The sequence below is a fragment of the Martes martes genome (assembly GCF_963455335.1).
Source record: "Martes martes genome assembly, chromosome: 6".
In the NCBI taxonomy this organism is placed as follows: domain Eukaryota; kingdom Metazoa; phylum Chordata; class Mammalia; order Carnivora; family Mustelidae; genus Martes; species Martes martes.
The window spans coordinates 13,017,908-13,034,815 of NC_137893.1; the positions used below are offsets into that span (position 1 = coordinate 13,017,908).

Consider the following 16,908-nt stretch of genomic DNA (forward strand, 5'->3'; position numbering starts at 1 on the left):
TTAAAAAATGGGCAAAGGACCTGAATAGACATTTATCCAAAGAGGATCTATAAAAGGGCCAACAGGTACATAGAAAAATGTTCAACATTATTAGTCATTAGGAAATGCAAATTAAAACCACAGTGATATACCACTTCATACCTGTTAGAATGACCATTATCAAAAAGTCAAGAAGTAACAAATGCTGACATGGTTATGGAGAACTAGGGACCCTTGTGCATAATATAGGTTTTTAAATTCGTGTGCCAACCTAGGTATCTAGTGACAGACTGATGATTGATTCATATAGGAATCCATTTTGTTTTCAAGCTATTCCTTTTGATTATGATAAATGATAATAAAAACATTAAACTTGTCTTCATTCATGAAAGTGTCATTATATTTAATGTGGAACATAATTTCTGATTTTTTTCTTCAGCTGTGTTTTTAAAATATTTCCTTGTAAAACATTTGCATATGAATGGATTCTGTATCTACAAACAAATTTACATGCTAGAATGTATTTTAACCTTGAAAATCTTTACTTTTGGGTTTTTGTGGTTATTTGCAGATATGTACAGAGTTATGAAAAATTTGAATTGCTCTGATGGGCTAGTTCTCAGCTGAGGTAAAAGCAACACTCTACCGTCCCATTTTAGCTGTCAGACTCTAAATGTCTCCTTTCTGAGGTTCATTAAGTGATTCATTAATTTTTTTATTATTTTTTAAAATTTAAATTGAATTAATTAACATATAGTGTATTATTAATTTAAGAGGTAGAGTTTAATGATCCATCTGTTGCATATAACACCCAGTGCTCATTACGTCATGTGCCCTCCTTAATGCCTACTACTCAGTTACCCCATCCCCACCTCACCTCCCCCACAGAAACCCTCAGTTTGTTTCTTATAGTTAAGAGTCTCAGGGTTTGTCTCCCTTTCTGATTTTCTTATCTTATTTTTCTCTCCCTTCCCCTATGATCCTGTTTTGTTTCTTAAATTCCACATATGAGTGAAATCGTATGATAATTGTCTTTCTCTGATTGACTTATTTCACTTAGCATAATACCCTCTAGTTCCATCCTTGTCATTGCAAATCATAACAGCTCATCCTTTTTGATGTTTGAGTAATATTTCATTGCATATATACCACCTCTTTTTTTTTTTAAAGGTTTTTTATTTTATTTATTTGCCAGAGAAAGAGACAGCGAGAGAGGGAACACAAGCAGGGGGAGTGGGAAAGAGAGAAGCAGGCTTCCTGCTGGGTAGGGAGCCCAATGCTTGTCTCAATCCCAGGACCCTGGGATCATGACCTGAGCCAAAGGCAGATGCTTAGCGACTAAACCACCCAGGCATCCCTATACCACATCTTCTTTATCCATTCATCTGTCGATGGACATCTGGGCTCTTTTTGTAGTTTGGCTATTGTGGGCACTACCACTATAAACATTGGGGTGCAGATGCCTCTTCAGATCATTATGTCTGTAACCTTTGGGTAAATACCTAGTAGTGCAATTGCTGAGTCATAGGGTAGCTCTATTTTTAATTTTTTGAGGAATCTCTATACCACTTTCCGGAGTGGCTCTACCAGCATGCATTACAACTAACAGTGTAACACATCTTCAAAGGCAAGGAAAACAAAAGCAAAAATGAACTATTGGGACTTCATCAAGATAAAATCTTTTGCACAGCAAACAGTTGACAAAACCAAAAGACAACCTACTGAATGGGAGAAGATATTTGCAAATGTCTTATCAGATAAAAGTCTACTATCCAAGATCTATAAAGAACTTACCAAACTCCACACTCAAAGAACAAATAATCCAGTCAAGAAATGGGCAAAAGACATAAACAGACATTTTCCCAAAAAAGACATACAAATGGCCAACAGACATATGAAAAGATGCTCAACATCACTCAGCATCAGGGAACTACAAATCGAAACCACAATGAGATACCACCTCACTCCAGTTGGAATGGCTAAAATTAACAAGTCAGGAAATGACAGATTTTGGCAAGGATGTGGAGAAAGGGGAACCCCCCTTTTAGTGACACATTTATAGCATTTTTGTGTTTTTTGTTGGTGATCTCAGTGTTTAAAATGGACCTCAAACAGAGTGCTGAAGTGCTATCAGGTGTTTAGGTGTTTCTAAGTATGATAGTAGTGATGTGTCTAATGGAGAAGGTAGGTCTCTTAGATGAGCTTCATGTAGGCATTAGCTATAATACTGTTGATCATACATTCAATGTTAATGAATCAACAATATACACTAAACAGATACCTTTAAACAGAACCACAAATAACAGAGAGTTATGTTTTGATTAATTGATACAAATGAAATTGGAGGCTCATAGGAACCTAACCCTGCATCTCCCTGAGAAGTAAAGCTTCAGTCTTCTCTAATTTACTAATCACAATGACTTCATAGAACATAACTATAATGAATAATGAGAATTGACTATTAACTTTTTATTTTTCTTATTCTTTAAAATTTTACTTTCTGTATTTCTGTCATGAGTTCAATCTGTTTCCTATTTAAAGTTTTTGGACTTACACACCTATCATCTGTCCATTTATCTATCTATGTGAATTTATTTATTTACGTGTGTGTGTGTTTGTGTGTGAATTTATGATTTGTTGATATTAATCTATTGGTACAGATCAGTTTTCATTACTCAAGTTATAAAAGCTAAATGCCCATGAACAAAGCAGTGAATGGAGAGAATTGATCAATGAAAATTTATATCTGAATTCTTTGAGGCGAATTTGAAATGCTGAAAACTTTCAGTTGCAAAATATTTCAAAGATGCATGGTTCTTTTGTTAAACCTTAATATGTTTAAATTTCTTAGCTACAGCAGACAAATAGTTGTACAGCAAATCTTCAATGATTAGGAAAAGACATTTTGTAAAAGCATGAGAAAATTCCCAGATTTTTCACAATCAGAACATTTATCATGGATTATGCTGCAGGGAGCTTGGTTGTAGAAGTACTATGAGGAGACTGCAAAGAGACATGGCTTTAAGTTGAGACTTGAAGAACAAGGCTTTTATTAGAAAAAGTGGATGATAGGGGAAAATCGAAAGAAGTAAAGAAAAAGAAGTAAAGAAATAGAAAGAAGTGAAGAAGTAAAGAAGTAAAGTAAAGTAGGAGAAATTAATATGTAGTGTATCTGGAGACAGTTAATGTGTTAAGTTGGTTTAATTAATTTATTTTTTATTTAAAAAATATTTTATTTATTTGTTTTGCGAGAGAGAGAGTGAGAGCACACCAGGGGAAGGGGGAGGAGAGGGAGAGGGAATCTTAAGTAGACTCCATGCTTAGCATGCAGCCTGATGTGGGGCTCAATCCCATGACCCTGAGATCATGATCTGATCCCAAACCAAGAGCTGGGCATTTAATCAACTGGGCCACCTAGGTACCGTTGGTTTAATTTATTTATCATTAATTTAAATTATTAAGAATACTTTTTTGTATGAATGATTACCATTTGAATCACTTTAGAATACCTACTTATATGTAAATAATAAGATAACACATGATTGAATAAGAAAAGTTATACAACTGTACTCGACAATATTCTTGCCTGGGCAGAAACTTATATCCAGAGCAGAATAATGTCTCTCTCATTAAAACCCATCCCAGTTTCCATCAAGTGTGAGAGCCCTATCCACCCTACTTTAGAATGCAACAACTAGAATATAATTAATTTCTGAAAGCAAATATTAAAGCAATCTTTACATGAATTAAAAGGAGAATGAAAAAGAGAGAGGGAGAAAGGAAGAGAGAGGGTGTTAGAGAAGGAGAGAGAGAAAGACATAGGAGAGAAGAGAAGAAGGGTGTCAGGGTTTAAGCTGAATTTGAGGAGTCTGAGTTCAGGCAAAATCCTATGTGTGAACTTTGAGGCCCAACCATAGGCAATTACAAAGGCTTATCTAACAGGCTTCATGGGGAGAATCTGCCCTCCTCACAACAAACTTGGTACATAATTTGGAGGAGGTTGTGATCAAGGACTCATGCTCCTCTTCCAACTCAACAACCATGCTCTTAGATGTGGTATATATGTGTGTGTATATATATCTATACACACACACACACACACACACACACACACATACATACACACTGGAATACTATACAGCCATCAAAACCCCCCAAATCTTGCCATTTGCAACGATGTGGATGGAACTAGAGGGTATTATGCTAAGCGAAATAAATCAATCAGAGAAAGGCAATTCTCATACGATCTTTGGGTCTCTGTGATATAAGGAATTTGAAAGGCAGGGTGGGGGGTTGTGGGGGTAAGGGAGGGGAAAAATGAAACAAGATGGGACCAGGAGGGAGACAAACCATAAGAGATTCTTAATCTCAGGAAACAAACTAAGGGTTGCTGTAGGAGAGAGGGATGGGAGGGATAAGATGGCTGGGTGATGGACATTGGGGAGGTTATGTACTATGGTGAGTGCTATGAATTGTTTAAGACTGATGATTCACAGACCTGTACCTCTGAAACAAATAATAATTATATGTTAATAAAAAAATTTAAAAAGAAAAGATGTATATGCATTGCTAGTCTAACACACTCCATTTGAAGTCTCCTTGTTGAGGAGCCCTTAAGAAGGTTATTTCCAAGTGTCTCTGTTGAGACCTCCATATCAGGAGTTCTGGAAAAAACTTCTCTCCTTTCTTACTCCATCCTTTCCTATTCCTATTCTTTCACCTCTCCCTCCGTCTGGTCCGTGGGTAAATAAAATATGTTTTTGGGGGCCCCCTGTACAACAAGATGATGACCTTCTTCCCCCCTCTGTCACATCTATACTCATACATGTAACCTGGTGCTCTTCTGTTGGGAAAAATTGAACAGTGGGAAGCTGACACCTTTTTCCTGCTTCATGTCTTGCTTATACTCTCACAATGAGTGAATAAAGTCTTGACTATTGCTTTCAGTTAGTCTCATTGTATTAACTGACAAGCACAAAACTGACAGCTCAGCATTTTCTCTCTCTGGCAGACTCCATTTGAGCTTATTTAGAATCCAAAGGGTGAGATGGAATGAAACCAAGGTTATTTAATTTGGTAGATCATTACTTTTTTCTCTATATAGTACAACTACAAAAATTATGGAGAAACTGTCCTTGAAGTTGCCATAGGAATTCTTACTACTAGAAGGGACTCCAAGATTTTTAGTTTAATTCTCACATTTTATAGGTGAGGAGAATGAGGCACAGAACAATTTGAAGTTGAGTCACAATTGACACTTAGGGTTCTGAGCTAAAGCCACTTTTTTTTTTTCCCTATGTAACTTTTCCATTCTAAATGTCTATCTTGGTTCAAGGACCCTCAGCCTGAAGAATTTGTGGAGAAAGAAAGTGTCCTGAAGTGACACAGATGGCTAAGGGAAAGGAGGTGCTAAAACAAACTCATTATAAAACGTTTCTTGTACATGACATTTCTTGTATCTGTTGTTTCAGCTCACTTTGAGGATCCTGAAATTTTCTTGAGCCCAGTTACTATAAGAAATCTTATAGTTATTATACAACTTGGAATCAGTGGAGAAGGGGGTGGTAGTTTTTGTCTTCTGATAATTTGTTAGAAGGCACAGGAGGTTTTATTTCTTTTCCATATCAGAGACCCTACTGCCACCATCCTCTTGAATTCAAGAAGTAATCTGGATTCCACAGATGACTGTTGTCATAAAGCAAAAATGTACTAAGAAAGACTTTCCTGAATCCTGAGGCAGGAAAACAAATAAAAGGAAAAGCTTGACTCATGAACTCTCTTCATTGTTCGAATTTGGGTTACTTATTCAAATTTTTCTTAAGAATTTTTTAATTATTAAGAAAAACCTAGGGGCACCTGGGTGGCTCAGTAGGTTAAGCCTCTGCCTTCGGCTCGGGTCATGATCTCAGGGTCCTGGGATTGAGCCCCGCATCAGGCTCTCTGCTCAGCCGGGAGCCTGCTTCCTCCTCTCTCTCTGCCTGCCTCTCTCTGCTTGTGATCTCTGTCTGTCAAATAAATAAATAAAATCTTTAAAAAAAAGAAAAACCTATACTCTATGGATATGTAAAGACTGTTTATTAGTCAGATTTTACTGTGCCAAAATGTTGTAACCCATTATAAAATAGTAGGAATTGGTGTGAAGGTGAATCATTTTGGAAAGCAACTGTAGGGAAGAGAAGTGGGACCAGAAGTGGGGGAGTAGGAAAGTGAAATAAGAAAGAAGGAAAAGAATGTTCTTGAAATGGACACAATGTGGAACACAAATTCTAATGTGCCTTGTGGTCTGCATCTTAGAACTGGATAGAAGTAAGCTTAGGTGACCATTCATCCATAGTCTCTCATTTCCCCAGTCAGCGGTTGTTTCATGGGGTGGCAACTCCCTCACACTTTCTGATCTGTTGTACCACAGTGGTTTTTTGGAGGGTGGTGGAATCAGAGAACTTCCAGAGCCAAAGGCAAGGGGTGTAGATATAGCTAGGGTAGAGAATTAATAAGTTATATCTGAGCAAAACTGTCATACCTATCACTGAAGTAAAAGGTGAGCTTCAGGATGAGAGGTGAGATACAACAAATGTCTGAAACATTATGAAAACCATTGTTTTACAATATTACCTGAGGGTGCTCTAGAAATTCCTCGAAGGTACCTTGGGGACAGCAGTGGAGTGTAGGATGGGGGTAGCAGTTGAGCAGTACTGTGTGGCCGCAGCATGTGATTAATCCTGAATAGTTCCTTTGATCTCTTTTATATATTGGCCTACAAATTCTTGAAGTAAGTGACTGTGTTTATAATTTGGAGATTACTGTCATAAATTATTATTTTAGTTCATATAAATTAAACTTTATGAAGGTTAAAGATATGAAATTCTCATATTTTAACATTTCACATGTTTAGTCTTGGTATTTATCATTAACGTATTTTAAAATGTCACATTGTTTTACATTATTTATGGAAACCAAAAGAATTTTATTTTAATAAATACCTAAAGTGGAATAATGGAAGAAGTAACATTTTCAACTTTAATGTGTAAAAAGTTCTCTAAGATATTCAATATCCATAAGTAAGTGTTATTAGCATTTACTACTTGAATGACATTTTGAACTAGTCAGAAACTAATTATTTTTATTTCCTTCTTGGAATAGAGAAATTACACCTAGGTTTTATTTATGAATAGATTTACTTATGTAGCAGTTGCCAGAAATTTTTTTCCCCAAATATTGGATGTAAGTATTAATGAAAATATTAGTTCAAGAAAACACTTGCAAAGAAATCTTTACAATGATTTTTAACACAGATTTAGAGATAAGTTAAAAGTATTAAGGAGGGCTAGTTCTTTGACATCTTGTTTCTATCACTGATCTTCTGGAACTAGAATAATTCTGGGAAAAAAATAGTGAAATTATATCTAAATTAACATTAATGTAAAATATAAATTTTAATATGTAAAGCTCAAAGAACATGTTTAAAAGATTATATTTTGGGGTGCCTGTGTGGCTCAGTGGGTTAAGGCCTCTGCCTTCCGCTCAGGTCATGACCCCAGGGTCCTGGGATCGAGCCCACATTGGGCTCTCTGCTCCACGGGGAGCCTGCTTCCCCCCCCTCTCTCTCTGTCTGCCTCTCTGCCTACTTGTGATCTCTGTCAAATAAATAAATAAAATCTTAAAAAAAAAAAAGAAAAAAAGATTATATTTTGTTGTGGAAAAACACATCAGAAATAAAAGTTTAAAAATATTCATGTGAATAATAACCACCAAATTTACATTAATAATAGTCTCTGGGGAAGCAGTATAATAGGAGAAGAAAGGAAGTTTCTTATACATATATATTACATATATATATAATGTAATTTATAAATTACACATTATTATAGATATATAATTATGTATTACATAATATATAGTCATACATAATTATGAATTACACATTATATAATGTATATAAATAATGGATATTCTTATATAATATATAATATATATTACTAGAAGTATATATAATTATTATAATTATATATAATTTTTAAAGGTGAAGAATCTTCTATTACTCTCTATACACTCCTTTATGTTGGAAATATTACATAAAATATAAGATAGTTCATTCTTTCAAGAAGGAAAGACAAGAAACTAATTGATAACACTATGTGAACGACAGACATAGCATGCAATTGAGGAAATGAAAAGTAACTTTTGTTTTCTGGACACATGGAAGAAGACAGTTCTGACAGAATTAGCACCTGTGTGGGGAAACAGCAGTTAAAGTTGAAATTGTAATAGATGATACTAGAAGCTCTCCATTGTGAAGTAAAAGGAATAAAATTAAATTCTTATGTTTTCACATAAGCCATTATGTCAAAGACAGATTTTCTTTTTTCCCTTTGAATCCAACCTCTAACTAGGATATCTTATAGTTTTAAAAAAAGAAAGTGAGGGGTGCCTGGGTGGCTCAGTGTGTTAAGCTTCTGCCTGCAGCTCAGGTCATGATCTCAGGGTCCTGGGATTGAGCCTCATCGGGCTCTCTGCTCAGCAGGGAGCCTGCTTTCCCCTCTCTCTCTGCCTGCCTCTGCACCTACTTGTGATTGCTCTCTCTGTCAAATAAAAAAAAAAAAATCTTTAAAAAAAGAGAGTGAGCTTTATTGGTATTTGAGCTTTCTAAATAAAAAACTTTTATTTTATAAAAATTACTAGTGACATAAGCATTGAAAATAATTCATATGTATATATGTATTTGTAGATAGATGTATATATATAAATACAACATATATAAACTTACATAAAATATTGTTATTCTTTATTTTCCCAGCAACTTATATATGAAGTAAAAAAGCTTGTAGTTCTGTTCCAATCAGGCATGACTGATCACTTCATAGTTTAAACCTGAATCAAATATTTAGTATATAGAACAAGTGTTTTAAAATGAGAAATACTTTTTAGTGAAAGAAAAATGACAATAAAATCTTGCATATATTTAAATGCTCTGCTCTGATAACTAGTCATATTGAGAATTCATCTAGTCATACTAAGAAATAATCTGAAAAATGGAGACAATATTGGACGCTCTTCATTGATAATTTATTGGGAAGGATGGTTTACACATCTCATAAAGATCTAATGGTTTCCAACCCTTTACTTTTTAAAAATAGTGTGTGCATAGGCCATATTCATGACTATATGAACAAATTTTTGGAAGAATATATCACAAAATAAATACATGTGTGACAACATCAGTTTTTATATTTATGGTTAATACTATACTTGGGTCAAGTGTTCTCACAATGTGAAACATGCTGGTCGCTATAACTTTGTGTATTATTTTGGTTGATTTAAAAAAAATTCTATTTCTTTTAAAAATTTGCCTTTTAAGTAATCTTCACACTCAACGTGAGGCTTGAACTCACAATCTCAAGATTAAGAGTTGTGTGCTCTACTCTCTGAGCCAGTGAGGTGCCCCTAGTAAAGAGTCTTGACAATAATAAAGTATCATCCCATTTGAAATAATTGCTAAATTTTATAATATTTTATCTCCATATTCTTTAGAATGTGTGGTAATTTTTATAATATAATAAATATTATTATATTATTGTATTATTACAATAATATTATCTTGCAAGTAATATTTTTTCTTTAAAACTGAAAAAGTTTTAATGTGGTGAATAGTTTTAATATTTTTATCATTTAACATCTGGATTTTAAATCTTTGGATCATATGATGGTATCTCTTCCTCCCTTATGTTCCTTAGAATAGCACAGTGTAAGAATTCTACTTAAGTTATACTATTTAGTGATGTTGATGAAGGTATGATGATGGTGGAGTTCAGACATAGAGCAAAAAAAGTATGAATCATGGCATTTGTATTGCCAGTTACTTTTGTTGTTGTTTTGGTTGCTATAGTCATCTGAGACTCATAATTCATTTGATGTATTAAAACGTTCTAATAAATATCACCTTAATTTGGATAGAAGACTGTAACTTGACCATTAACTGCACCTGACCATTCAAAAGTATTTGTTGAATTTTAAATAATAGCAGGAAGTAAGCATTTCACCTCAATAAAATGTAGCATTATAGTCATCTTTTTAACAGGGACAATAATATCTCTGAACTATCATTTTGTAGTGAAAACACTACAGCCTGGAGACAGTCCAGTTAAATATTCTAAGCTAAATAAACATATTTTATTCAACCTCCAAATGTTTTCTTCACTACTTCATTGGTCACTAAATTGTCCATTTTTCTGTTTCACTGTCATATTCCCAGAGGGTTACTTGACTATGGAATGAAACACCCAACTTGTTATAGGTGGATATTTGGGGTGACCTTTCAAATCATACTGCATTTTGTTCCAACTTTCGGTAGAGAGAAGTAAAGCATAATATCATGTTGTTACTAAGACGCAGTGTCCCTATGCTTCTCCAAGTCATCAAGGGGTCAGAGGCAATGCCTTTAAAAGAAACTCAATCAACCAGCAATCACTTAAACACTGAAATCAGACCAATCTTCTTATTTCACAGCCAGTTGCTGCTTTATCCGCTCTCTCTTTATAGAAAAGCATAAGCTAGAGGGGAGAAAAATAAGGAAGGACAATACCAGGAGAAGCAATAAAAGGGAATAAAGGGTGATGTTTCAGACAGCAGGATTTCTAGAGGCTTTGGTAATCTCTCTTCATCATTTATTCTCCAGGATTCCAGACATAAATTTGGGGTACTTTATTATTTCCACATTATTACTGCTAATTAAATCTACTTTGTCAATATTTTAGTTCAATTAACTCAAATCATGATTTACCACTCTAATAACAAGAAAATTATATTGGTTAAGATAGATATTATATTGAACTAATACAGTGTTACTGCACTAATGAACTATCTGCCCTTGAAGAAATCATTAATACTTTCTGTGCCTCAGTTTACTCATCTACCATAGGTAAACTCTAGGTTCCCTTCTAGCCCTATCAGCTTATGATTCTATGAATATTCTTAGGACAAATGGGAAACATATTTTCTCTTCATAAGGCAGGCCTTTAATTATGATTTTTATTAAAACTGTAAGACTGGGTTTTTATCTTTGATAGGAGTCTTTGTATTACATTATACATGGTAAATATTTAGAAAAATAAATTCTCCTATTGATTTCCTTCCTGCATTTTCCCTTCTGTTGTTAGCCTTCTTCTCAATAGATGGTGCTCTTTTCTCAGAGACACTATTTATCTTATTCCTCATCAAAAGATTAGAGAAATTAGTTTTATTCTTTAACAATCATTAATTAAGGCAATCAGACATACAAGAAATAATCAATTACAAGCAACTCACAGAACTTGATCATGAAAGCATAATAGGAAAAATGAATGCTAAATGATTAGGGAACTCCATTAAAAGCTGCAGTACTTGCTGAATAGATGAAAAATATTGCAACTAAGTATGAAATTGCCATGTTCTCTACATACATATAACCCCGAGTAGGAAGAACATCTCAAATTAGAAATCATTTTAAAGTGTTAAAATATTTATCTACCTTAACAGAAATGCATATATAGTATTCCATTATTATCATTAGGACTTGAATATGCGCACCAACCCTAACACAGTTAATATTGAAAGCTTGCATACTCTTTGCCAAATAAACCTGGAGCATCTAGGTAAACAGAAAATGGGCCACAAAATCTTGAAATAATTTCACGGATAAAGACAGATTTTCCTCCCAGAACAACCACTGTAACTTCCTATATAATAGTTTATAATCCAGAATTATGCCCTTTTGGTCACTTCTAATTGGCTTCCACTTTCAGAGGATTTGGAAAACAGTCATGCTCTGCATTTCTCCCGAAACACACTGTTTATTCCCAATTCAGTTTGTGACTCCCCTACCAGATCTGGCAGCTGTCAACTGCAAAATGGTCTAGGCAACACAACTGTCACATTTGTTACTACAAAGCAACACTATTTCCTGCAGAGAGACACCAGAAAAACTTTCTCACTGAGTGTGTCCTCAGGGTAGAAGGAACCGTGGGGTAAGGACAAGTGTGACAAGCGAATGGCAGTGGTGGTGTGGTGCAGTAAAGTACAGGTAAGACAGCAGGGATAGGAAAGTTGCCAAGGTTCATGTCTGAAAAGAACTGAGAAGGAGATTGGCCCCCTCATCAGGAAACCTAACTAGAATTCCTCTTCCATTATTCACAAATTACTGTTTCCACAGCTCCTGTGGATGGGACTGTGGGATTCTGTGCCCAAGAACTCTCTTGGCTCAAGGTAGGTGAGATGTAAGACAGAGCATGCATATATATATATATATATATATTTTTTTTTTTTTTTTCCCTCCCGGAGCTTTACATCTTCTACCAAGGCAACTTCTCTGCTACTGAAATTTTTAATTCTTTCTTTAACAGTGGAAGGAAAAACCAAAAAGTGGATTTTTGCACTCACAATAACCACTCTATTCATCGTCACCTCCTTATTCTCCCTTGTTTACCTCCCTTCTCTCATCCTCCCGCCAAACACTGCCTGGGGGGTCAGGTGTCCCTTTATGCGCTATTAGCTGCTGAAGTCTCTGGTGGGAGTCCTGGCGCCTTCCTTACCTGACAATCACATACATGACCAGGAAGTTTCCGAAGAGACCCACCACGCACACGATGGAGTAGAGTGCCATGATGGTGATGGCCGTGATCATGGAAGGACTGCCGGTCGGAGGGCACGAGCTGTCGCTCCCGCCCAGCGCGGTGCGGTTCGGACCGCATGGGTCGGACAGGTTGCCATCTAGGTGGGAGAAGTTGACCCAGGAACCAGGACTAGGTGCCGGGGAGCAACTTGAAGAGTGCGTATAGGGATCAGTGCAATTGCTGGCGTTGGTGGGGACGGTGCTGCTGTCCATGGTGCTGACGGCTGGCTGGGACCTCGCTATGAGGTAAACCCGAGCACCCAGACTTTTCCAGGTTCCACGCGTCTCGGCCGCTTCCTCTCGCCGCTGCCACAGTTCCTGCTGTTTCTTACAGAGATCAGCCCTGGTGCAGCCAGAGAGGAGCGTCAGGTAGAATGGGAGAGGGGGGATCTGACATTATCCACTGCTTGTAGCCCCCTTCCGCCTTAGTAGTAGAGACACATCCTCAACCTCACACCGCTATGGGGAGGGGAGGGAGAGCTGTGCGGGATCCGGAGGCTGGAGGGGAGGGAGGAGAGAGAAGGGGTGGATTTTGCGCAAAGCAATCCGACTAGTTGGTCTGTCTCCCCATTCGGCACTCGTCCGTACAAACACCACTAAGGAGGGGCCGAATGGGGAAGGGAGCTGGAGGGAAGGGGCGGGGGAGACAGAGAGTTAGTTCTTGGCAGCAGTAAAGCGTAAGAAAGGGGGCTGACATCAGTCTATTTTCCCAGCTCCGTTTTCTCAGTGTAATATGAAAGGGAAGACGTTGGCCTGGTGCAACCGGGACAATCCTTACATCCCATCGCTCTTCCAGCCCTCCAGTCTGCTGAAATCATTCGGGACAGGTTATACTAACTCCTTTTCTTTGCCCTTTCCTTGCCTCAGTCCTGCACCTACACACAAAAGTAACCGTGTTTTTTACATCACTAAATGAGAATTTTCAACCCTTCAAACCTGTCTGGGAAAAAAAAAAAAAAAAGTGGTCCTGTCTCTGAAAAAAGAAGTGAGAAACAACTTTTGTGTAGGAAGCCTGTTCTTTTCATTCCATACTCCCCTAATTTCTCTTAAAGTAGAAGTTCTAGTTACACCTGATTTCTGTCTTGGTGGGGACGAGGCACAAGAGCTTGTTATAGAAATCAGGGGGTTGTGGCATCCAGGAAAGCCAAACCAAGAATAGAGTAAAGGTGAGCCTCCACATCTTAAATCTCAACGATCCATTTAGAATTATTACCCTTTTATTGCCAGACTTCCTACATGAGCTTCTCAGTAGCAGTTCTCAAAATCAGACATTTGCATTATTTTAGTCTGTTTCCTAGTGTAGAGATTCCAGGAGGAATTTTGCAAACATCTGGAACTGGAGCAGCCCACACAAAGTTGGGGAATATTGATACATTTTAAAATTTGATACCTAACTTCCAAGACCCCAAATACTTCAATTTTGGAAATAAATTTGTAAATCAACCAGGGGTAAGATGTTTTGATTGTTGTTATTTGTGTGTTTTTTTTTTTTTGTAAATTAACACTAATTGTGAAGTAAATCTCATAACTGTAAGTGTATTTGTGTATGTATATATCTTTTAACAATATGCATTGGTATTAGATATCCCCAATTGGTTGTAGAAAACAACATTCCTGGGGAACAGGAAGAGAAGTGGGTTAGGGAGCTTGGAAAGAACATTTAATTTCAATATTATTTCTACCATTTTCTTGAAAAGATAACTCACAGGTAAACGCTATTAATCATAGGTTACTTTACCGATTTTCAGCATTATTTTTATCCTTTTCACTAAAGGGTATAATTTCATCAGTAAAAGTTCATAAAGATCTCCTAAGGACTAGTAAAAATACTTTGCCACGTATTCTCATATGAACTAGTGTACGACTTCACACACATTGAGCTGAAATCTGCCTGACATTATTTAGTCTCTTGACGACACATAGAACCAGTTTAAGCCTATTTCATGTGAAAGACAAATAAGCATAATGTAATAAGCCCTGGCCTTGGGCTCAAATCATTTTGTGAATTTTGGATTTATAACTATTTAGCTGTGTGAGTTTGAATATGTTACTTTATCTCACTGAGTGACAGTTTTGTTATCAGTAAAAAAATGTCAATAATACCTTATAGGTGTATTAGCAGGATTAAATAAGGTATACAATACAATGCTAGTTATTTAATAGATGATAGCTTATTACTCCATTTCATATATTTGAAAATAACAAAGCAGTCTCTTCCACAAGTTAAATATCAGCTTCTTTTGGCTATTTCTTATAAAGTATAGTTTTGTTTTTTTTTCAGTAGGCTTATGTTTTTTCTATTCACATTATAGTTTGTACATCTGTTCTTCTTCTTCTTCTACTTTTTTTTTTTAAAAGTTTTATTTATTTATTTATTTGACAGATAGAGATCACAAGGATTGCAGAGAGAGAGAGAGGAGGAAGCAGGCCCCCCGCTGAGCAGAGCGCCCAGTGCGGGGCTCGATCCCAGGACCCTGAGATCATAACCTGAGCTGAAGGCAGAGGCTGTAACCCACTGAGCCACCCAGGCACCCCCCCCCTTTTTTTTTTTTTTTGGTATGTCAGTTCTCTGTTCTTAAGGTAGAGCTCCAAAGCTAAAAACAATGCCCTAAGTTGGCATGACCCATAAAAACTGAGCAAGATTATGAACTTTTCTTTCTACCAATATATGTATTGGAAGGTCCCATTGACATTTTTTTTTTTTTTGAAGTCACATGCTTTCTTGACACTCCTGAGGCCTAGTACTGACAACATTCTCTAAACTTGATCCAAATGAGTTTAATAGATATTTATTAAAGATCTATTTTGGGTCAGGTGCTGTGGTTTTAAAAGATAGATACAATTGTTTTTGGACACAGGAGCTGACTTCTGATACCATGTAAGTTATGTTTTTCTTTTCCTATAAATTTATAGTTGTTTAGAGAGACCTGAGTACAACAAATAGATTTTTAATTTTTAAATTACATCTTTTTTTTTTTTTATTTAAAGATTTTATTTATTTATTTGACAGACAGAGATCACAAGTAGGCAGAGAGGCAGGCAGAGAGAGAGAGGAGGAAGCAGGCTCCCTGCTGAGCAGAGAGCCCAATGCGGGGCTCGATCCCAGGACCCTGGGATCATGACCTGAGCAGAAGGCAGAGGCTTTAACCCACTGAGCCACCCAGGCGCCCCTAAATTACATCTTGTTAGATCTAGTTTATGATTCATATCTAATAAAATCTTTTGGAATTGTGATTCTGTCATCTTTTGTATGCCTGCTTCTGACTTTATATATTTTATTTACCTTCCCAGCTTTAACTGACTCCTGAGGGCAGGCTTGTTCACTATGTACTTAATACATAGTGGACTTTTTCCTTCTTTATGTATTAAATATATAGTATGTGTACACATATAATATGTTAATTTAATTGAGATATAATATATACATATAGCATATGTCATGTGCTATCTATATGCCATATATATTATATATATACATACATGCATACATATATATAAATATAATATAAACATATACCATATGTTTTATAAATGCTACGGACTGTCACTGAATGTTTGTGCCCCTCCAAAATTCATATGTTAAAATCCTAACATCCAATGTGATGGTATTAGGAGATAGGGTCTTTGAGAAGCAATTAGGTTATGAGGGTGGAGGCTTCAGGAATGGGACTATTGCCTTTATTAAAAAAAACTCCAGAAAATTCTCTAGCTCTCTTTTCACCATTTGAGGGTACAATGAAAAAAGAGCAGTTTGGCAGTCTGCAACCTGGAAGAAGACCCTTATCAGAACCTGACCATGCTGGCACCCTGATCTTGGAATTCCAGTTTCCAGAACTGAGAGATAAATTTCTCTTACTTATAAACCACTCAGTTTATGGCATTTTTGTTATAGCAGCCCAAATTGAGTAAGACAATAATATCATCTAAACTAATCTGGGTGATTTTTAAATGGTACAGCTTGGGGAAAAAAACACTTTAATGAATATAATAATAATACTTGCCCTTTTAAATTCAGTATATTCTGTTAACTAGTCAGGATTTAAATGAACAGACATATGGAGAGCTCATGGGACTTTTCTCTTAGAATTACTGTCACAGAGTACAAATTTCCATTGTCCTTCTCTAGAAACATTATTTGTTTTTCATTCTGTTTTATAAATATACAATTATTCTATCAAGTAAGTATTTGAACCCTGGGCTTTAACTACATATTTTTAACTGAAATTTGATGCTTGGCTTTTCTATTACTCTTTCTCAAGTTTCATTAAGGAAATTATTATTTCTAT

The 16,908-nt window shown here is 36.0% G+C and overlaps 1 protein-coding gene across 2 annotated transcripts in view; it reads right to left on the reverse strand.

Moving 5' to 3' along the window:
• OPRM1 (opioid receptor mu 1) overlaps window positions 1-12,844 on the reverse strand; it is a gene marked incomplete at both ends in the record, with an annotated part of 69,823 nt that extends 56,979 nt beyond the window's left edge. Inside the window, one exon of one of the 2 annotated variants that reach the window (XM_080806139.1) lies at window positions 12,543-12,844. In XM_080806139.1, coding sequence (XP_080662265.1) covers window positions 12,543-12,835 — 293 coding nt within the window. The remainder of the gene's footprint in view (window positions 1-12,542) is intronic. The other variant, XM_080806138.1, reaches the window with a different exon arrangement.
• Between the last annotated feature and the right edge of the window lie 4,064 nt (window positions 12,845-16,908).